Here is a 14780-nt window from a genome sequence, read left to right as displayed (position 1 = left end):
TTACTTTTCCTCTGGCACGGCCAAGACGTTGGGACTTTGGTGTTTTATTACTGATTTCATTCAAACAAAGATCCTTTAATATATCCAGAATATTGCCAATCTAAGGAATATTTGAATCAATATACAAAACAATGTTTATTGTTCAACTTCATTTGCTAATGTATCTTAGCGTTGATATATTCATACCTGCAAAGGATAGGGAAGAGCTACATACTTGTATATAGCGGACATATTTTGGCAAAGCATGCATTACTATGAATATAATTTATTCTCTCCAGCTTGCAATGTTTATAGTAGGTACAGGTTTGGATATATAAGATAAAAAGTCTTAGAATATTTTGTTTATTAATAACTTCTCATTTTCAATACCTAATTATTGGTATCATTATCTTTGATGGCTATGAGATAGAACTATAGAAAACAGTGAAATGAAAAACAAAAAATGATTGAAAGGTCATTTCGTCGTGATTTTCACCGCCAGTTGCTATGAACTTGATATTATATGTCATCAAAGAGTAAGTATGATCTATGCGATCTGTGTTACAATTTAGAAGTATAATAGACATAGGGTTATATGGAATATCATATATATATATATATATATATATATATATATATATATATATATATATATATATATATATATATATATATAAAATAATTCTCTTGATATTATGATGTAAATTCAGGCGGCAACTGTAAGAAATTTTGTACTGTTCTTCAGAGTTTCCAAGTATCAGCTTTGCTGGATCTCGCTATTCGATTATGCGCGAGCTTCGGCTTCCTCGAGTTCCTGCTGGGCCTTGCGGAACTTAGCCAGGTTGAGGGCGGCGATCTCCTCAGCCTCCTCGATCTGCCTCTTGTAGGTCTTGACCTTCTGTTGAAGAGCATCGACAAGGTCCTGCATCCTTTCGTGGTTCTTCTTGTCCTCGTCGGCCTGGAAAGTGAGCTCCTTGATGCGCCTCTCACACTTCCTCAGGTTCTTCTGGGCGTCGGAGTGGCGGCGGGACTCGTCATCCAGTTGAGACTCGAGTTCGCGGGTACGGCTCTCCAGCTTGGCCACAGCCTTCTTCATGTTCTTGATGGCGTTGGTCTCAACCTCCTCCAAGCGGATCTGGAGCTCCTTCACTGAAACTTCCAGGGCCTTGCGCATCTTCTCCTGGTTCTGGGCGTGTTCCTGTTCAGCGCGCAGCTCATCGGCCAGACGGGCAGCGTCCACCATTGCCTTCTTGGCCTTCTCCTCGGAGTTCTTGGCTTCGTTCAGCATCTCCTCCAGGTCAGCCTGTAATAAAATGTAATGTATATATCCCGAATACGAGACATTTGTTTTAAAGATTATTACCTGAATCAGATATTGATTAAGATGCATTATCTAATATAGCTACTTACGTGCAGCGTCTGCAATTCGCCTTCCACCTTCCTCTTGGCTGCATTAAGGGAGTTGTTCTGGGCATTAAGGTCAGCCACAGTTTCGTTGGCCTCAGCAAGGTCAGATTCAGCTTGACGACGGCCGCGGTCTGATTGTTCCAGGAGAGTGCGAGATTCTTCCAGCTCAGCATTAAGAGCATTTGCGCGGCGTTCAGCAATACCAAACTGATCGCGATATTCAGAAGCAATGCGCTGCTCTTCCTCGACACGGATCTGAAGGTCCTTGATGTCACCAATCTGTTTCTTGATCTGTTTCTGGAGATCAGAGTTGGCCTTGTTAGAATGGTCAAGAGCGATCTCCAGTTCGTTGATGTCAGATTCCAGTTTCTTTTTCAGGCGAAGGGCCTCAGCCTTAGCCTTGGCTTCGGCCTCCAGGGAAGCTTGCATGGAGTCAATAGCTCTCTGGTGGCACTTGCTGGAATTACATGCAAAAAGATGACGTATAAGAACTACATAACATGGTTTTCAATTACTCTTTATTTATTACTTTCTAAAATTTTTGTAGCGAATTTGTGAATAAATTGATATCAAGCTAGTTATTTTCACTCTGGGTATACAGATATATCTCTCGAGAGTAAGATTTGAGATAGTACAAAATGCTTCTATAAAGTGTGACAAACTTTTACTTACCGAGTGTTCTCGAACTCCTCTTCCTTCTCCTGGATGCGGCGGTCGATCTCCTGCCTGACCTGACTGAGCTCCAGCTGGGCACGAAGAACCTTGTTCTCTTCTTGCTCCAGGGCGGCCTCGGCCTCTTCCAGCGCAGCCTGCAGCTCTTCCTTTTCAGTTTCAAGACGCTTGGCTTGTTTCTGGACTTCGTGCAGGGTTCGACCACCCTCACCAATCTGGTCCATAAGGTCTTTAATCTCATCGGAGAGATTCTTGTTCTCTCGGCGAACAGCATCCAACTGTTCCAAGTTCTCCTCATAAGCGGCCTTGATGCGGAAGTGTTCGCTGGCATAGTTGCGGCATTCCTTCTGAGAAGCATCGAGTTCGGCAGCCAGATCATCGACCTTCATCTTCCATTCAGAGATTATTCTGTCAAAGTTCTTCTGCTTCTTCTCAGCAGCATTCACTAGAGCTTGGGCACGCTCCACCTCGATCTGCATTTCTTCAAGCTCGGTGGCAATACGTTGCTTGGTCTTTTCGAGGTTCAGGTTCTTCACATTAAGCTGTTCAATCTGTTCCTCAGCCTCTTCCAGACGGGCGGCAAGTTTCATACGGATGCCCTCCAGCTCCTCAACGCGAGCGATGCCTTCAGTCTCGTACTTGGAACGCCACATTTGAGCATCAGCAGAAGCCTTAGCGAGCTGACGCTGTGCATCACCCTTGGCCTCGCTTTCCTCTTCCAGCTGTTCCCTGAGACCATCGATGTCGTGTTCCAGGTTGCGGTACTTGCCCAGAAGAGTGGCACGTTCCTACAGGATGTGAAGTAAGATGAATATACGAACTGGAATATAACTGTTCTCATGATGTTAATTCTGTGTTATTGCTCTTTCCTTTTCGGTTCTTAACTTACCCTGCTTTCGTCGTCAGCGAGTTTCCTCTGATCCTCAAGCTGGTTGGTGAGAGACAGCTTGATCTTGGAAAGTTGGCTCATTTGGCTTTCAGCTTCCTCCACCTGGCGCAGGAGGTCGGTGTTCTCGGCTCCCAACTTCTTTTTGGCAGCATCCATATCGTTGAGGGTCCTGTTGGCTTCGTCCATCTTGTTCTGGTATTCATTGATGACATGTTGCTGCTGCTTCACAGTCTTTTCAGCATTGGCCTGAAAAAAAGAAAATGTTAAATAAAATGTCACTTTGAATAAAACAATAAAAACATGTAAAATATTCAATTGAAATGTCAGAAGTTAAAGGTGGAATGCAGAAGGAAATATTCAAAGAAATGTCATGACCAGTTGCTCACCTTGTCACGAGTGAGGGCGTCCATGGCTGCCTTGGCGTCATCAGACTCACGCTTCATGGCTTCCTTGTCCTTCTCAGCTCTGGAATCCAAACATAAAATTATTGTTATATTGATAAAATTTCAATTTAAGCAACTTTAAATTTATACATTAAAATAATTAAATCCTGTACTGAAGACTGCTAGAATTACCTGGCCTTCATCTTGTTCAGGTGGTCGATCTGATCAGACATCTCGGTGATGGCATCGTTGTGCTTCTTGCGCAGATTAGCGAGGGCAGCTTCTTGTTGGATGTTGGTCTCCTCGAGGTCGCGGCGGAGCTTCGCCAGTTCAGCCTCGCGCTTCTTGTTCAGTTCGATTTGGGCAGCAGTGGCTCCTCCGGCTTCCTCCAGGCGGTCACTCAACTCTCCCAGCTCGCGACTGAGATTAGCCTTAGATTTCTCTGCCTTTGCTCGGGACTGACGCTCATGTTCGACCTCCTGCTCCAATTCCTCAATACGGGCCTGGAGTTCCTTAACCTGCTTCTGAGTTCTAGAAACAAGGATCTGCTCCTCTTCAAGCTTGCCAGCAATGCTGCTAATCTCCTTGTCCTTACGTTGAATACTCTGCTCCAGCTCCTTGTGGTTCCTTTCCAAGTCAGCAACGGCTTCTTGGGTCAGTCTCAAGTCTCCCTCACCCTTCCTCTTGTTCTTTTCAGTTTCGAAGCGCATCTTCTTCTCGCGTTCCAGAGAGTCTTCCAACTCGTCCAGGGTCTGCTCCAACTTACCCTTCACCTTATTAAGGTGATTGCATTTGTCCTCAACATTCTGGAGGTCCTCGGCTGTCTTTTGATTACACTCCTGGAGATGCTTCTTTTCCTTCATGAGTTTGTTGATTAGCTCCTCCTGGTGGGCAATTTCCTCGTTCAAGTTGTGGATTTGATGATCTTTTGTGGCACGCTCTGAATCAGCCCTCTGAATAACCAGCTCCATGTCTTCAACGTCCTTCTTGAGATTACTAACTTCTTGTTCAGTCTTTTTCTTTCCTTGGAAGAGATTGTTGCGGGCATCCTCCTCGGATTGCAGGCGACTGCTGAGCTCCTGAAACATAGACAAAGAATATATAAGTAGCCAGTTACCTTAGCCCTATGCGTTCATAGAAAAAGTTGTCCTTATTTTTTTAATCTATATTGCATCAAAACAGTTAAGAAAAAATGCGATATATATGATCAATGTTCATATTCGCGACTATATTCCTGTCAATATTAGCAAAACAATACTCACATTGACTTGAGCTTCCAGATCAGCCTTCTGGCTTTGTAGCTTGGCTTGCTTGTCAAGGAAGTCAGACACGTTGCCTTTGGTTGACTCCAGAGTCGTCAGAAGATTATTCTTTTCCTCCTGCAGTGAGGCTTTGTCGGCTTCCAGCTGCTTGCGGAGTTTGGTCTCCTTTTCCAGTTCCTCCAGGGCCTTGGCAGCCTTCTCCTCCAGGGCCTTAATCTCATCCTCGATACGGGTGACGTTGAGGAGGGGCTTGACTCTCTGCCAGAGGTTGAACCACTTCCAGGTGCGCATCTTGAGGAACTTCCTCAGGTTGCGTTGCACCACGATGAGAGCGACTCGCTGCTCCTGAAGCTTTTGGTATCGTTGACGAGACACGTATCCTCGAACCCATGACTGCATGAAGGTCAGCAGCCTGGCCACAGTATCGTCTCGGATCTCCTCCAGAGTACCCAGGGCACCAGCACGGAAGAACACCTTGATAAAGAGGAAAGAGACTTTGAATATTGTTGTATAGGAGTCTGTAGCGTGTACTTTGATTTTAGTATATGCTGAGTGTCTTACTGAACAGCGTCACAAAATTGGTGTAGCTAGTGTGGCGCTGTAATAGCTGCTGCGATCACTTCGTGTCGAAGTTCTTGTGAGAGATCGTATAAAGAACGTAAAGTGTTGTGATGATTATTCTCGTGTGACCTGGGTAATATGTGGCTGGGTTCCACCTCATCATTAACCTCCTATTGGATGACTTTATGATAGTTTGACGTTGCGTAAGTGTTTTTGTTGGACACACACACACACACACACACACACACACACACACACGCTTGTGTAATTCCGTACGATATACCTGTAAGTTACATTCAGGGAAAAGAAGAAACAAACATATAAATATCATGCAAGGGATAGTGCCACAATTATATTCGGCATAGGGTGGTGGATGACAATCAGGGCAGTCACTCTTGTCACTCAGAAAAAGAAACACTTCAAGCTAAATTAGTTGAGGGAGGAAAAAGTGGGATCGCCAAAGAGTTGAGTTTGTCACTTCTCTTTGGCTGACACTCAGAAACAGGTAAGAAAAGGGATGCCAGCCGGCTTTTGCGGTGATGATCCCAATATATTACTATATTTTACATGTATTGGATATACTGTAAGAGTGGAGGGAGGCGACACCCACAACAAACGGGTAAGAAATAGTAAGTGAAACAAAGTAGCTGTTGAAAAAGTGTAGAGCATGGAAAATGAGAATTGAGGAACTTTTTAAGACCTGACATATATTCAAAAGCTTAACAGCTATAAGGAGTAGGTGGAAGGACAGGGTGGAAGTCCTCATCACTTAAGAAAAGCAGAAAGTTCAAGGGAACAAGCTAGGGAAAGCAGGGGGCAGCGTTATCTTGGGATGTTTGGATGGGGCAAGAGACATCTTGAGGAAGGGACCTGCAGGGGACTTAGCATAATACTGAATAGGAGCGGGGGCCTTTGAAATGAAACGTGGATAAGTAAAAAAGAAAAACAAAACACTTTAGGAAATGGATAACACTGGTCCTTGGTGTGCTCTCCGCCGGCGACCTAATAAAGGACAGGGCAGTGTTGGGAGGGCGAGCATAGAGGGATGGCAGGGGGGAAAGAGGTGCTGGTTGCTGAGGCTGGAGAGCAGGGTGGTAAGGAATGTAAGGACAGCGGTGTGGAGGGCATGTTAGGGAGAATGGGGACACTGGGACGTGAGATAAATCTTTTCACCAATTTGGGAGGGAAAAGGGAAATGGGACCACATTGAATGATTTCCTTCTGTAATGTCTCTTGCTTTAGTCTCTTATGTTTTACCTGGTGTACAATATTCTTTATAATACAATTCTTTATAATACAATTTCCACCAACTCCACTACTACCACCACTACTACCGTTTCATATACATCTGACACATATTATCCTTTTCGTTGTTCTCTACCTTGTCACCCTTGAATTCAGATTGCAAATGATGCCAAGTGAGAAGATTGAATAGAGACACTACAGAGGGATATCTAATAAAAAGGAAAACAATCTTGAAGGTGACACGATGCAGGAGCTCTGAGAATCCAATGCAACAAGTTATTGTAACAAGTGAGAGGGGTGGGAAGGTGAAGGGAAAGGGGAGAGGGGGTGGGCACATATTCTCTAAGGACTCTATACTTTACCCATAAATAATCAGACTGTCATCGCTTGAGATAATACTTTCTTTGATATCAATATTCACACAAATGTTATTTCAGCTTATATTACTTACAACAACAATCATTTCGGCACTACCGTTTTATATATATATATATATATATATATATATATATATATATATATATATATATATATATATATATATATATATATATATATAGTTGAATAAATGCTTTGATGACGTGTGAAAGAACCAAGGTAGAGATGAATCCTGAGAATAGTGTTGCACCTCAAATAATAAGTAATCGTTATTCTTTTGGATAACCATAGGGTGGGAATGGACACAAGGACTGGGAATGATAGCCCTAAACACCTTCGTATTGCCAGTGCGGAAGAGTTCTTCGTTCAATCCCGCCTTGGTAAGACAGACAGTGGCGCACTGCTTGTCGTCCTCGGCCTTATCCATCTCCTTAGGGGCAAGGATCTTGTAGCTGCAGAGAGAGTATGAATTGTGGAGGGTGGGACAATGAAAGTTACCTTATACTTTTGGACTGAAGAATGATTTTTGAACTATGAGGTGATTTCATAGTTTGGACAAGAAAGTTAATAAGACTAAGAGTATGGATATATTAATGGAGGACAATTATTACACCTCGTGATGAAAATGGGAATAATGTAAAATAACCGAAGATTCATTGATGAAGAGGCGTATCATAGAATATCATGACAATTCCTTAATTGCTTGATTCGATAAGTGTATGTGCTGGTGACGCAGGGATATGTTCTTAATAGAAAATCACGATTGTTTTGCTACGGAACAACTCGAGAGAAGAATGAAGTTGGGCATTTAGGAAAGAAAGAAGTGGGCCTTGGATGGGACAACTCCTTTGAATAAACATATATAAACAATGCTGAAAGATAAAACGAAATATGTTAAAAATCAAAAGAAACACTCTGTGATGTGGATGGGATGTGGGATGCTTGTACTCGTATAGCACAAAAGAAAACGAAAACTTGTTATCTTAAGTAAAATTGATATTTTCTCAGTATATCTACCTTTAGTATTTATGAATTTGACAATTATATGGACCATCCTTGTAAGTACTCACCGGTGCCTGAAGTCCTTGTAGGGAATCCTGTTAGGGAAGCCCTTGCGGCAGATACGGATACCTTCAAGCACACCGTTGCAGGTCAGCTGGTGCATAACCAAGGCTGCATCAATGACACCTGAAATAAAATATGACAGGTCCCTTAGTGTTGTTTTCATAAGATAGCAAAGTTTAGGCAAATCTTGTGTGTGTGTGTGTGTGTGTGTGTGTGTGTGTGTGTGTGTGTGTGTGTGTGTGTGTGTGTGTGTGTGTGTGTGTGTGTGTGTGTGTGTGTGTGTGTGTGTGTGTGTGTGTGTGTGTGTGTGTGTGTGTGTGTGTGTGTGTGTGTGTGTGTGTGTGTGTGTGTGTGTGTGTGTGTGTATTCTTTTTTATTACAAATAGCAGACTGTTCGTTAACTCACCTGGGGACTTGGTCTCGTTGGGCACAATACAACGAATGAAGTGAGGATGAGTGGCGTTCAGGGTCCTCATCAGGTTGTTGAGCTGCTCCTGTTAAGGGACGAAGGAGAGGATAATTATAAAAGAGTTTAATACAGATTTTATGATTTCATATGTAAATTAGATTAACAAACATTTGAAGTTGTTGGTAATTTTGATTTGCTAAAATTTCATGAAAGAGTAAACATCATGACCATGGGAAAGGGAAACACTTACCCTGTAGCCAGAGGAGACAGTCTTGAAAGCACCAGACTTCTGACCACGACCACCTGATACAAAGTACGTATTCTGGTTAGGTACAGCTGTCTGTCTAATGGTTTACGGCACAAGGTATTACAGCGATAAGGCGCATCTGACATAAAAAGCATTTAACATACTAATATTTATGTGGAAATTTCAAAGTTTGAAATTTTTGTTTAGTCATTACCTAGTCTGGTGTAGTCTAAATGTAGTTTTAACTAGCTTAATATACTACATGTCTTAAACACTTTGTATGTTATGCTTCACTGAAATCTCACTATCTGAGTCCTCAACGAAAGAAATGTGTCTTCTTACCCTTCTTGTCGTCGCCTCCAGATTGTCCAGGATGGTCAGCGAAGATGGTCACAGCAAGTGCGTTTTCAGACTTCTTGATCTGGTCGACAAGAGTATCGTTGAGGGGATCCTTGTTCTTCTCCAGCCAGCCAGCCAGGTTGTAATTCACAGTACCGGCGTAATGAACGATGGCGAAGTGGCTCTCTGGGCCACCCTTCACTGGCTTAGGCTTGATGAAGACAGCGGTCTTGCCAAGATGGTTGGCGTTCAGTTTCTCCAGGAAGGACTTGTCAGTGGCCTTGGGGAACATAGACTCTTCTTCCAGGATGGATAGCAGACCCATTTTCTGTTGGATATGAGAAAAATCAAAGGATATACATAATTAACATCCATGCTACCTGTCAAAAAGAATACAATTATCACATTCGAGATGTACAAATGAGGCACACACGTACCTTTTCGAAGAGATCAATGCAGGCCTGCAGATCCATACCGAAGTCCACGAACACCCAGTTGATGCCTTCCCTCTTATACTCTTCCTGCTCCAGCACGAACATGTGGTGGTTGAAGAATTGCTGCAGCTTCTCGTTACAAAAGTTAATGCAGATCTGCTCGAAGCCGTTGAACTGTTTGGAGAGAGTTGTCATTATTAAAACTGTAAATTCGGGGAGCTGAGGATAGCCTGGTTATGAAATACTTGATGCGTATTACAAGTTGTTCTTTAAAATATAATGCATATATCTATTTACTTTTTTTGCAAAAGACAATGTGAATAAGATTAAGTGTTGATATTCTACCTCGAAGATCTCGAAGCCAGCAATGTCAAGCACACCAATGAAATGGACGCGTTTGAGGCCAGTCTCGAGAGTTTCGTTACACTTGGTCACCAACCAGCGGAACACACGGTCGTAGATAGCTTTGGCCATGGCGCCCACTGAGTAGTAGCATTGGTCAACATTCATGCCCTTGGCTACAAACTCAGCGCCGACCTTAATCTTGGGCTTGGTGATGTTCTTGTATAAGTCCGCGGCGTCGAGAAACATCATTTGGGCGACCTTTTCACCAGCTTCTTGGCCATCGGGCTCGGCCTGCTCCTCACGACCTCTCTGCTTGAACTTCAGTTCACCGAAGTGCATAACAGCTGCAGTGAGCTTGTACACATTTTCCTTATCCTGCTGGCTAAAGCCGAGGATGTCGAAGGCTTCCTGTGATTATGATACAAAGATTTAAGGATAAGGAAAATTGTATCAATGAAGAGGGAAGGTTAATGAAATTAATCTCAGATTGGGATAGAATTACTATATCTAATTTGTACGAAATCAGCGTCCTCACATCACAGAACTGCATGTCCTCCTTGTCGTCAATGGAAGGCACGGTGACCTTACCCTGAGACACATAGTGGTAATCATAGATATCGTTACTCAGCGAGCACAGCTCTGGAAATCAAAATAAGAATATTAGGTGAAGAAATATGGAGACCGAATATAATCCTAGAAATGTTACTATTTATTACGTTTCTAAGAGACACTTGAAACTACTTACTTTTCAGGCCGGTGATCTGGTCGGACATCATCTCGTAGAAGATATGGTAGGATCGCTCAAGAGGCTGCTGGGAGATGACTCGAGCCTTTTCCAGCAGGTAGACCTCAATGTCACCACCAGAGAGCTTGCCAGATGCACCGAAGTGGATGCGGATGAACTTACCCTGTGCAAAAGAAAGTAATGTAACATGACTTTCCTGTATGTACGTATATAATTTTACAAGATATTCCCAAGACACAAGATTTGATTGGGATTTGTAAGCATCATATAAAATGAATTACTCACGAAGCGAGAGGAGTTGTCGTTACGGGTGGTCTTGGCGTTACCGAAGGCTTCCAAGATGGGGTTGGTCTGCACGATCTGGTCCTCCAAGTTCTGCAATAAAGAACCTCAGTTTTGACATCAATGAAAATGTGAACGAGTATATTTGTGTATAACACAAACAAAATGAGAAGGAATATCAGATTGTCAGGCACTTGATATTTACAGGCTTAGCTTCATCCTTCTTCTTGGTGGTGGCACCGACGTTGGCGAAGTAGGAGAGTACCTTCTTGGTGTTCTCGGTCTTGCCGGCGCCAGACTCACCGCTGGATAAGCAATATAAATTTTATGTCTTATAGGTTATTGGAATAAATTATCATAGGACTATTGTTTTGTCTATTCCCACAAAATAATTAGAAAATAGATAAAATATATTAATTGTTAACTACATGAAAGTAAGAAATTGTAATTTTAGTTACTTACGTAATCAACATTGACTGATCCTGGCCTCCTGTTGATACGAAAGAGAAAAATATGATCAGTTACGTTCAACAAACATTTTATGTCATAAGTAGAAGTACTCAATGTAATGATCATGCTAGAAGGAATAATCTTCGTGTTGTGACTGACAGCAACATACCTTGCAACATGTTGTTGTAGGCGCCATCAGAGATAGCGAACAGGTGAGGAGGCACCTCATTACGTCTCTTGCCCTGGTAGATCTTGACCACACGGTTGGTGTAGATGGGGTAGCGCTTGTAGGGGTTGATCACAACACAGAAAAGACCAGAGTAGGTGTAGATGAGCCTGGTGACGTAGCGAGACTTCAGGTTGTACAGGACGGAGGCATCGTTCAGGTAAGTCAGGTTGGACATGTCCTCACATTTTTCGAACTTGGGTGGGTTGACCTGCTGTACATGGTCCTTCTTCATGGTCTTGGTATCACCCTTAGCCATGATAGTCACCAGGTCTCCCTTTGTGCCCTGAATCTCACCCTCGACGAAACCCTCCTTCTCATCAGGGACCCAGCAGGACTTCTTGGGATCATAAGGTTTGGTCTGGTCGATGCGTTTCTGCTCCAGGGAGACGTAGAGGAACTCGGTGGGATCGGGGTCTGGCCCGGTGGTCTTCTTAACGTGGCCAGGCATGGTAGTGGACGGTGCTTAAAAGCTAAGGAAGCAAGACTCACAGGATATAGGCGACTGGCTCTTAGATCTTCCTGGAAGGAAAAAAGTAATCGTGAGATGAACTGAATTAAAATTCACTTGTAAATCGAGTTAAACATTTTCATATTTAGGAAATAAGTATTTATGAATACTGAACAAAATGCATCTGTGGTTAGAGAGGGTGACTGCAAGAAAAAAGCAAAATACTGTTAGCACCTGATTGCTTCCCTTGTCGTTCTTAGCATTGATCTTTGAAGCATGTTTAATATGACATCTCATATTAAGGAAATAAAAGGCAGTTTTGACGAGTTTCTTTTGTCATATATGGCTATATTTCGTCTTTATGGGTGATTTCTCGCATATTATGAAGATTTTTTTTTTCTTTTTGCATTCTGCAGTATCTAGTTCTAATATCTGAACGGCAATACATATTAGAAAATATTTTCATATTTCTTTATCTATTAACTTCCCCTTTTTTTCATGCAAAGATCAACAGAGGAGAGAAGATGAAGCTATTGTACTTCTCCGTCAGTAGGATGACGCGTGCAAGAAGTAGCGATGAGATGCCACATGAAGTCAATAGCATTTAGCTGGCACGCATGTAGTACTTATAAACACCCGAGTTCTGGTATGATTATCGTAAACAATGGTATTTCAATTAAGGAATCCTCCTCATACTAGATGACTCTCATTCATAAGCGCTCATCACACCAATAGAAAAGAACTGATGCCATGTGTCACGACACAATTGTCGGACATACACATGTGCATGTTTTGTCGCCTTGTTGTAGGGATTAAGTCAATTTGTTTTTGGTCTAAATCTGTTCACCGTAGCGCACGATTACGAACCATATAATGCTAGCAATGATAGAAACAATGAACATTACTTTTACGCTGTAAGAATTAATATTTTCTGTTTGGCTGGGCAATTCCTAAAGCAACTCTAAGAACCAAGAGCAGTAATACTTGTACAACGGAAGAGGACTGTCAGACATATGGGCTTACAATTCCCTGTCGCTTGAACACTATTCACACCAACACTATAGCGTTTCTCAATAACAAAGCTTCCATATTGATTTCATGGCTAAGTGCTTAATTTGATCACTGCCATATGTATGCTTTAACTTAATCACATAACTTCTGTGTGTAACATTAAAGGAAAAGCCACACATCATGTTTTGGGTAGGCGGTGGAGCACGAGAAATATAAGCAGCTAAGCTGTCTCGGCCCTGCGATACCTCAGCTCACCAGCCACTATCACTGACACAACTTACGACCCACAAGTAAAATGTGTACTACCTAGGGTGTGTGAAGTTCTTTTCGATAAAACGCTACTGATTAGAACACGCTTTGCTTTCCCACGTAGCTGTTGGAACCAAAGGTTCAAAGTTTTATATGTGATTTTTTTCGATGATTTCCACATGCACTTTCGGCTCGAAATACTCCAGTCGTCTTGCAGACTTAGCATTTCTACGAGGCAGTCAGTGAATCACTTGTGATGAAAGCTGGAGAACAGACACGTACTAATCCTGGGTCTTCAGAGGAACTTACGATTAGCTTCACAGCACCGCCACAGACACGCCGCCGTCTGTCCACGGACTTGGAGCACCTGAAGGATGACATTAGAATTCGGCCCATATATACCCTAGGCTATGCGTAGGTGGTGGGCGTGGGTGGTAGGAGGGGCAGTAAGGTAAGTGTGGGAGGGGCAGCAGCGGTGTAGTAGAGAGGGAGGGAGACAAGGAGGGGCGAGGTTGAGGGTGGTTGGATGAGGGTGGCAGAAACTATGCTTGCAACGAGTAATAATAGCAAAGAGGACGGGTCGGGTCGACAGGAGGGTCTAATATGTTTTATACCTTTTGGCAGGGAAGGAGTGAAAGAGGTGGTGAGGGGGCAACCAAATGGAGGCTACAGAGGTGGATCATCGGAAATTGTCATCATCTTACGGAGAGGTGGCGGCAGTGACACCTCCCACGACCCTCGTCCGCTCGCGCCTCGCTCCCCCGTCCAGCTGCTCGTCACTGATCATGCTGGTCCAGACTCTAAGTTCCCTGAAATAGAAACCAGTACTATTCCAATCAATCTGTCTATCTACGTATTCCTTTCTGTGTAATTAATGTTTACGTTTACTGATCAGTGTGTGTGTGTGTGTGTGTGTGTGTGTGTGTGTGTGTGCTGTAAAACTTTAAGGGGTTAATTTTCATATCAGTATTTGGGTATCAATACACTTTTTTAATCAAAGGACACGGTTTATAGTGGGTGGGGCGTGACTAGCGCGATCCATCAATATTTATGAGAAGTGCCCGCCCCTTCACGCCACGCCCCGCCCCCTCCCGCCAGGCCCAAAGTGGCGAGGGTGGTGCGTCCCGCGGACCAACCCATCTGTGCATCTCATGCTTACTCTGTTTTTTATTAGATTTTTTTTTTTTTCCCGCTCTTCTCCATAGACCTTTTTTTTTTTTTTTTACACACACACACACACACACACACACACACACACACACACACACACACACACACACACATACACACACACATCTGCGGCAAGAGCTCATCATCACAGCATGAGTAATGTGACTGTAGCAGCAAGGATCGTGCTTTGGCCCGCCGCCCATCATCATCTACTCGAAGTGCAATCACGAGGTGAGGGAGTCTATGCAAGCTTTGTAATGGTGTGAAAAAATATAACCTCTTGGCAAGATCTCGATTCCTTATCTATAGTAATTTGTCGTTTTCCTAAGAATATTCTTGTATCAGGACTTGCTATATAAGTATTTGTCTCTTATAAAGTTTCTATACTGCAAGACACAAGGAAGAACTTACATTTCTGGTATTTCAAGGAATCTTTGCATGACGCTATATATACATGCTCATGCTAATGCCCCTCGTATTTACTATCATGGAGCCTTCCAGGAGATTGCGAATGACTGTGCACCGGGAATTTATTTACTTCGGGCTGTTCATAATGTAACTGTGGAAGGAAGTCGCCATAC

At 43.1% G+C, this 14780-nt stretch overlaps 1 protein-coding gene across 1 annotated transcript in view; it reads right to left on the bottom strand.

Annotated features, from left to right (window-relative positions):
- Positions 1–326: 326 nt before the first annotated feature.
- Positions 327–14780, bottom strand: part of LOC123513938 (myosin heavy chain, muscle-like) — a 26560-nt gene continuing 12106 nt past the window's right edge. Inside the window, exons 3-24 of the mRNA XM_045271436.1 lie at positions 13644–13838; positions 11262–11840; positions 11105–11132; positions 10848–10947; positions 10646–10735; positions 10361–10523; positions 10151–10254; positions 9616–10023; positions 9274–9444; positions 8840–9164; positions 8501–8553; positions 8248–8335; positions 7847–7964; positions 7111–7228; positions 4593–5066; positions 3523–4409; positions 3334–3412; positions 2948–3193; positions 2059–2846; positions 1390–1843; positions 657–1282; positions 327–598 (exon numbers count right to left, since the gene is read on the bottom strand). Coding sequence (XP_045127371.1) covers positions 764–1282; positions 1390–1843; positions 2059–2846; positions 2948–3193; positions 3334–3412; positions 3523–4409; positions 4593–5066; positions 7111–7228; positions 7847–7964; positions 8248–8335; positions 8501–8553; positions 8840–9164; positions 9274–9444; positions 9616–10023; positions 10151–10254; positions 10361–10523; positions 10646–10735; positions 10848–10947; positions 11105–11132; positions 11262–11769 — 5721 coding nt within the window. The 5' untranslated portion in view covers positions 11770–11840; positions 13644–13838 and the 3' untranslated portion in view covers positions 327–598; positions 657–763. The remainder of the gene's footprint in view (positions 599–656; positions 1283–1389; positions 1844–2058; positions 2847–2947; positions 3194–3333; positions 3413–3522; positions 4410–4592; positions 5067–7110; positions 7229–7846; positions 7965–8247; positions 8336–8500; positions 8554–8839; positions 9165–9273; positions 9445–9615; positions 10024–10150; positions 10255–10360; positions 10524–10645; positions 10736–10847; positions 10948–11104; positions 11133–11261; positions 11841–13643; positions 13839–14780) is intronic.

This window comes from Portunus trituberculatus, chromosome 37, assembly GCF_017591435.1.
Source record: "Portunus trituberculatus isolate SZX2019 chromosome 37, ASM1759143v1, whole genome shotgun sequence".
Classification (NCBI taxonomy): domain Eukaryota; kingdom Metazoa; phylum Arthropoda; class Malacostraca; order Decapoda; family Portunidae; genus Portunus; species Portunus trituberculatus.
This window is presented reverse-complemented; position numbering and strand designations above follow the sequence as displayed.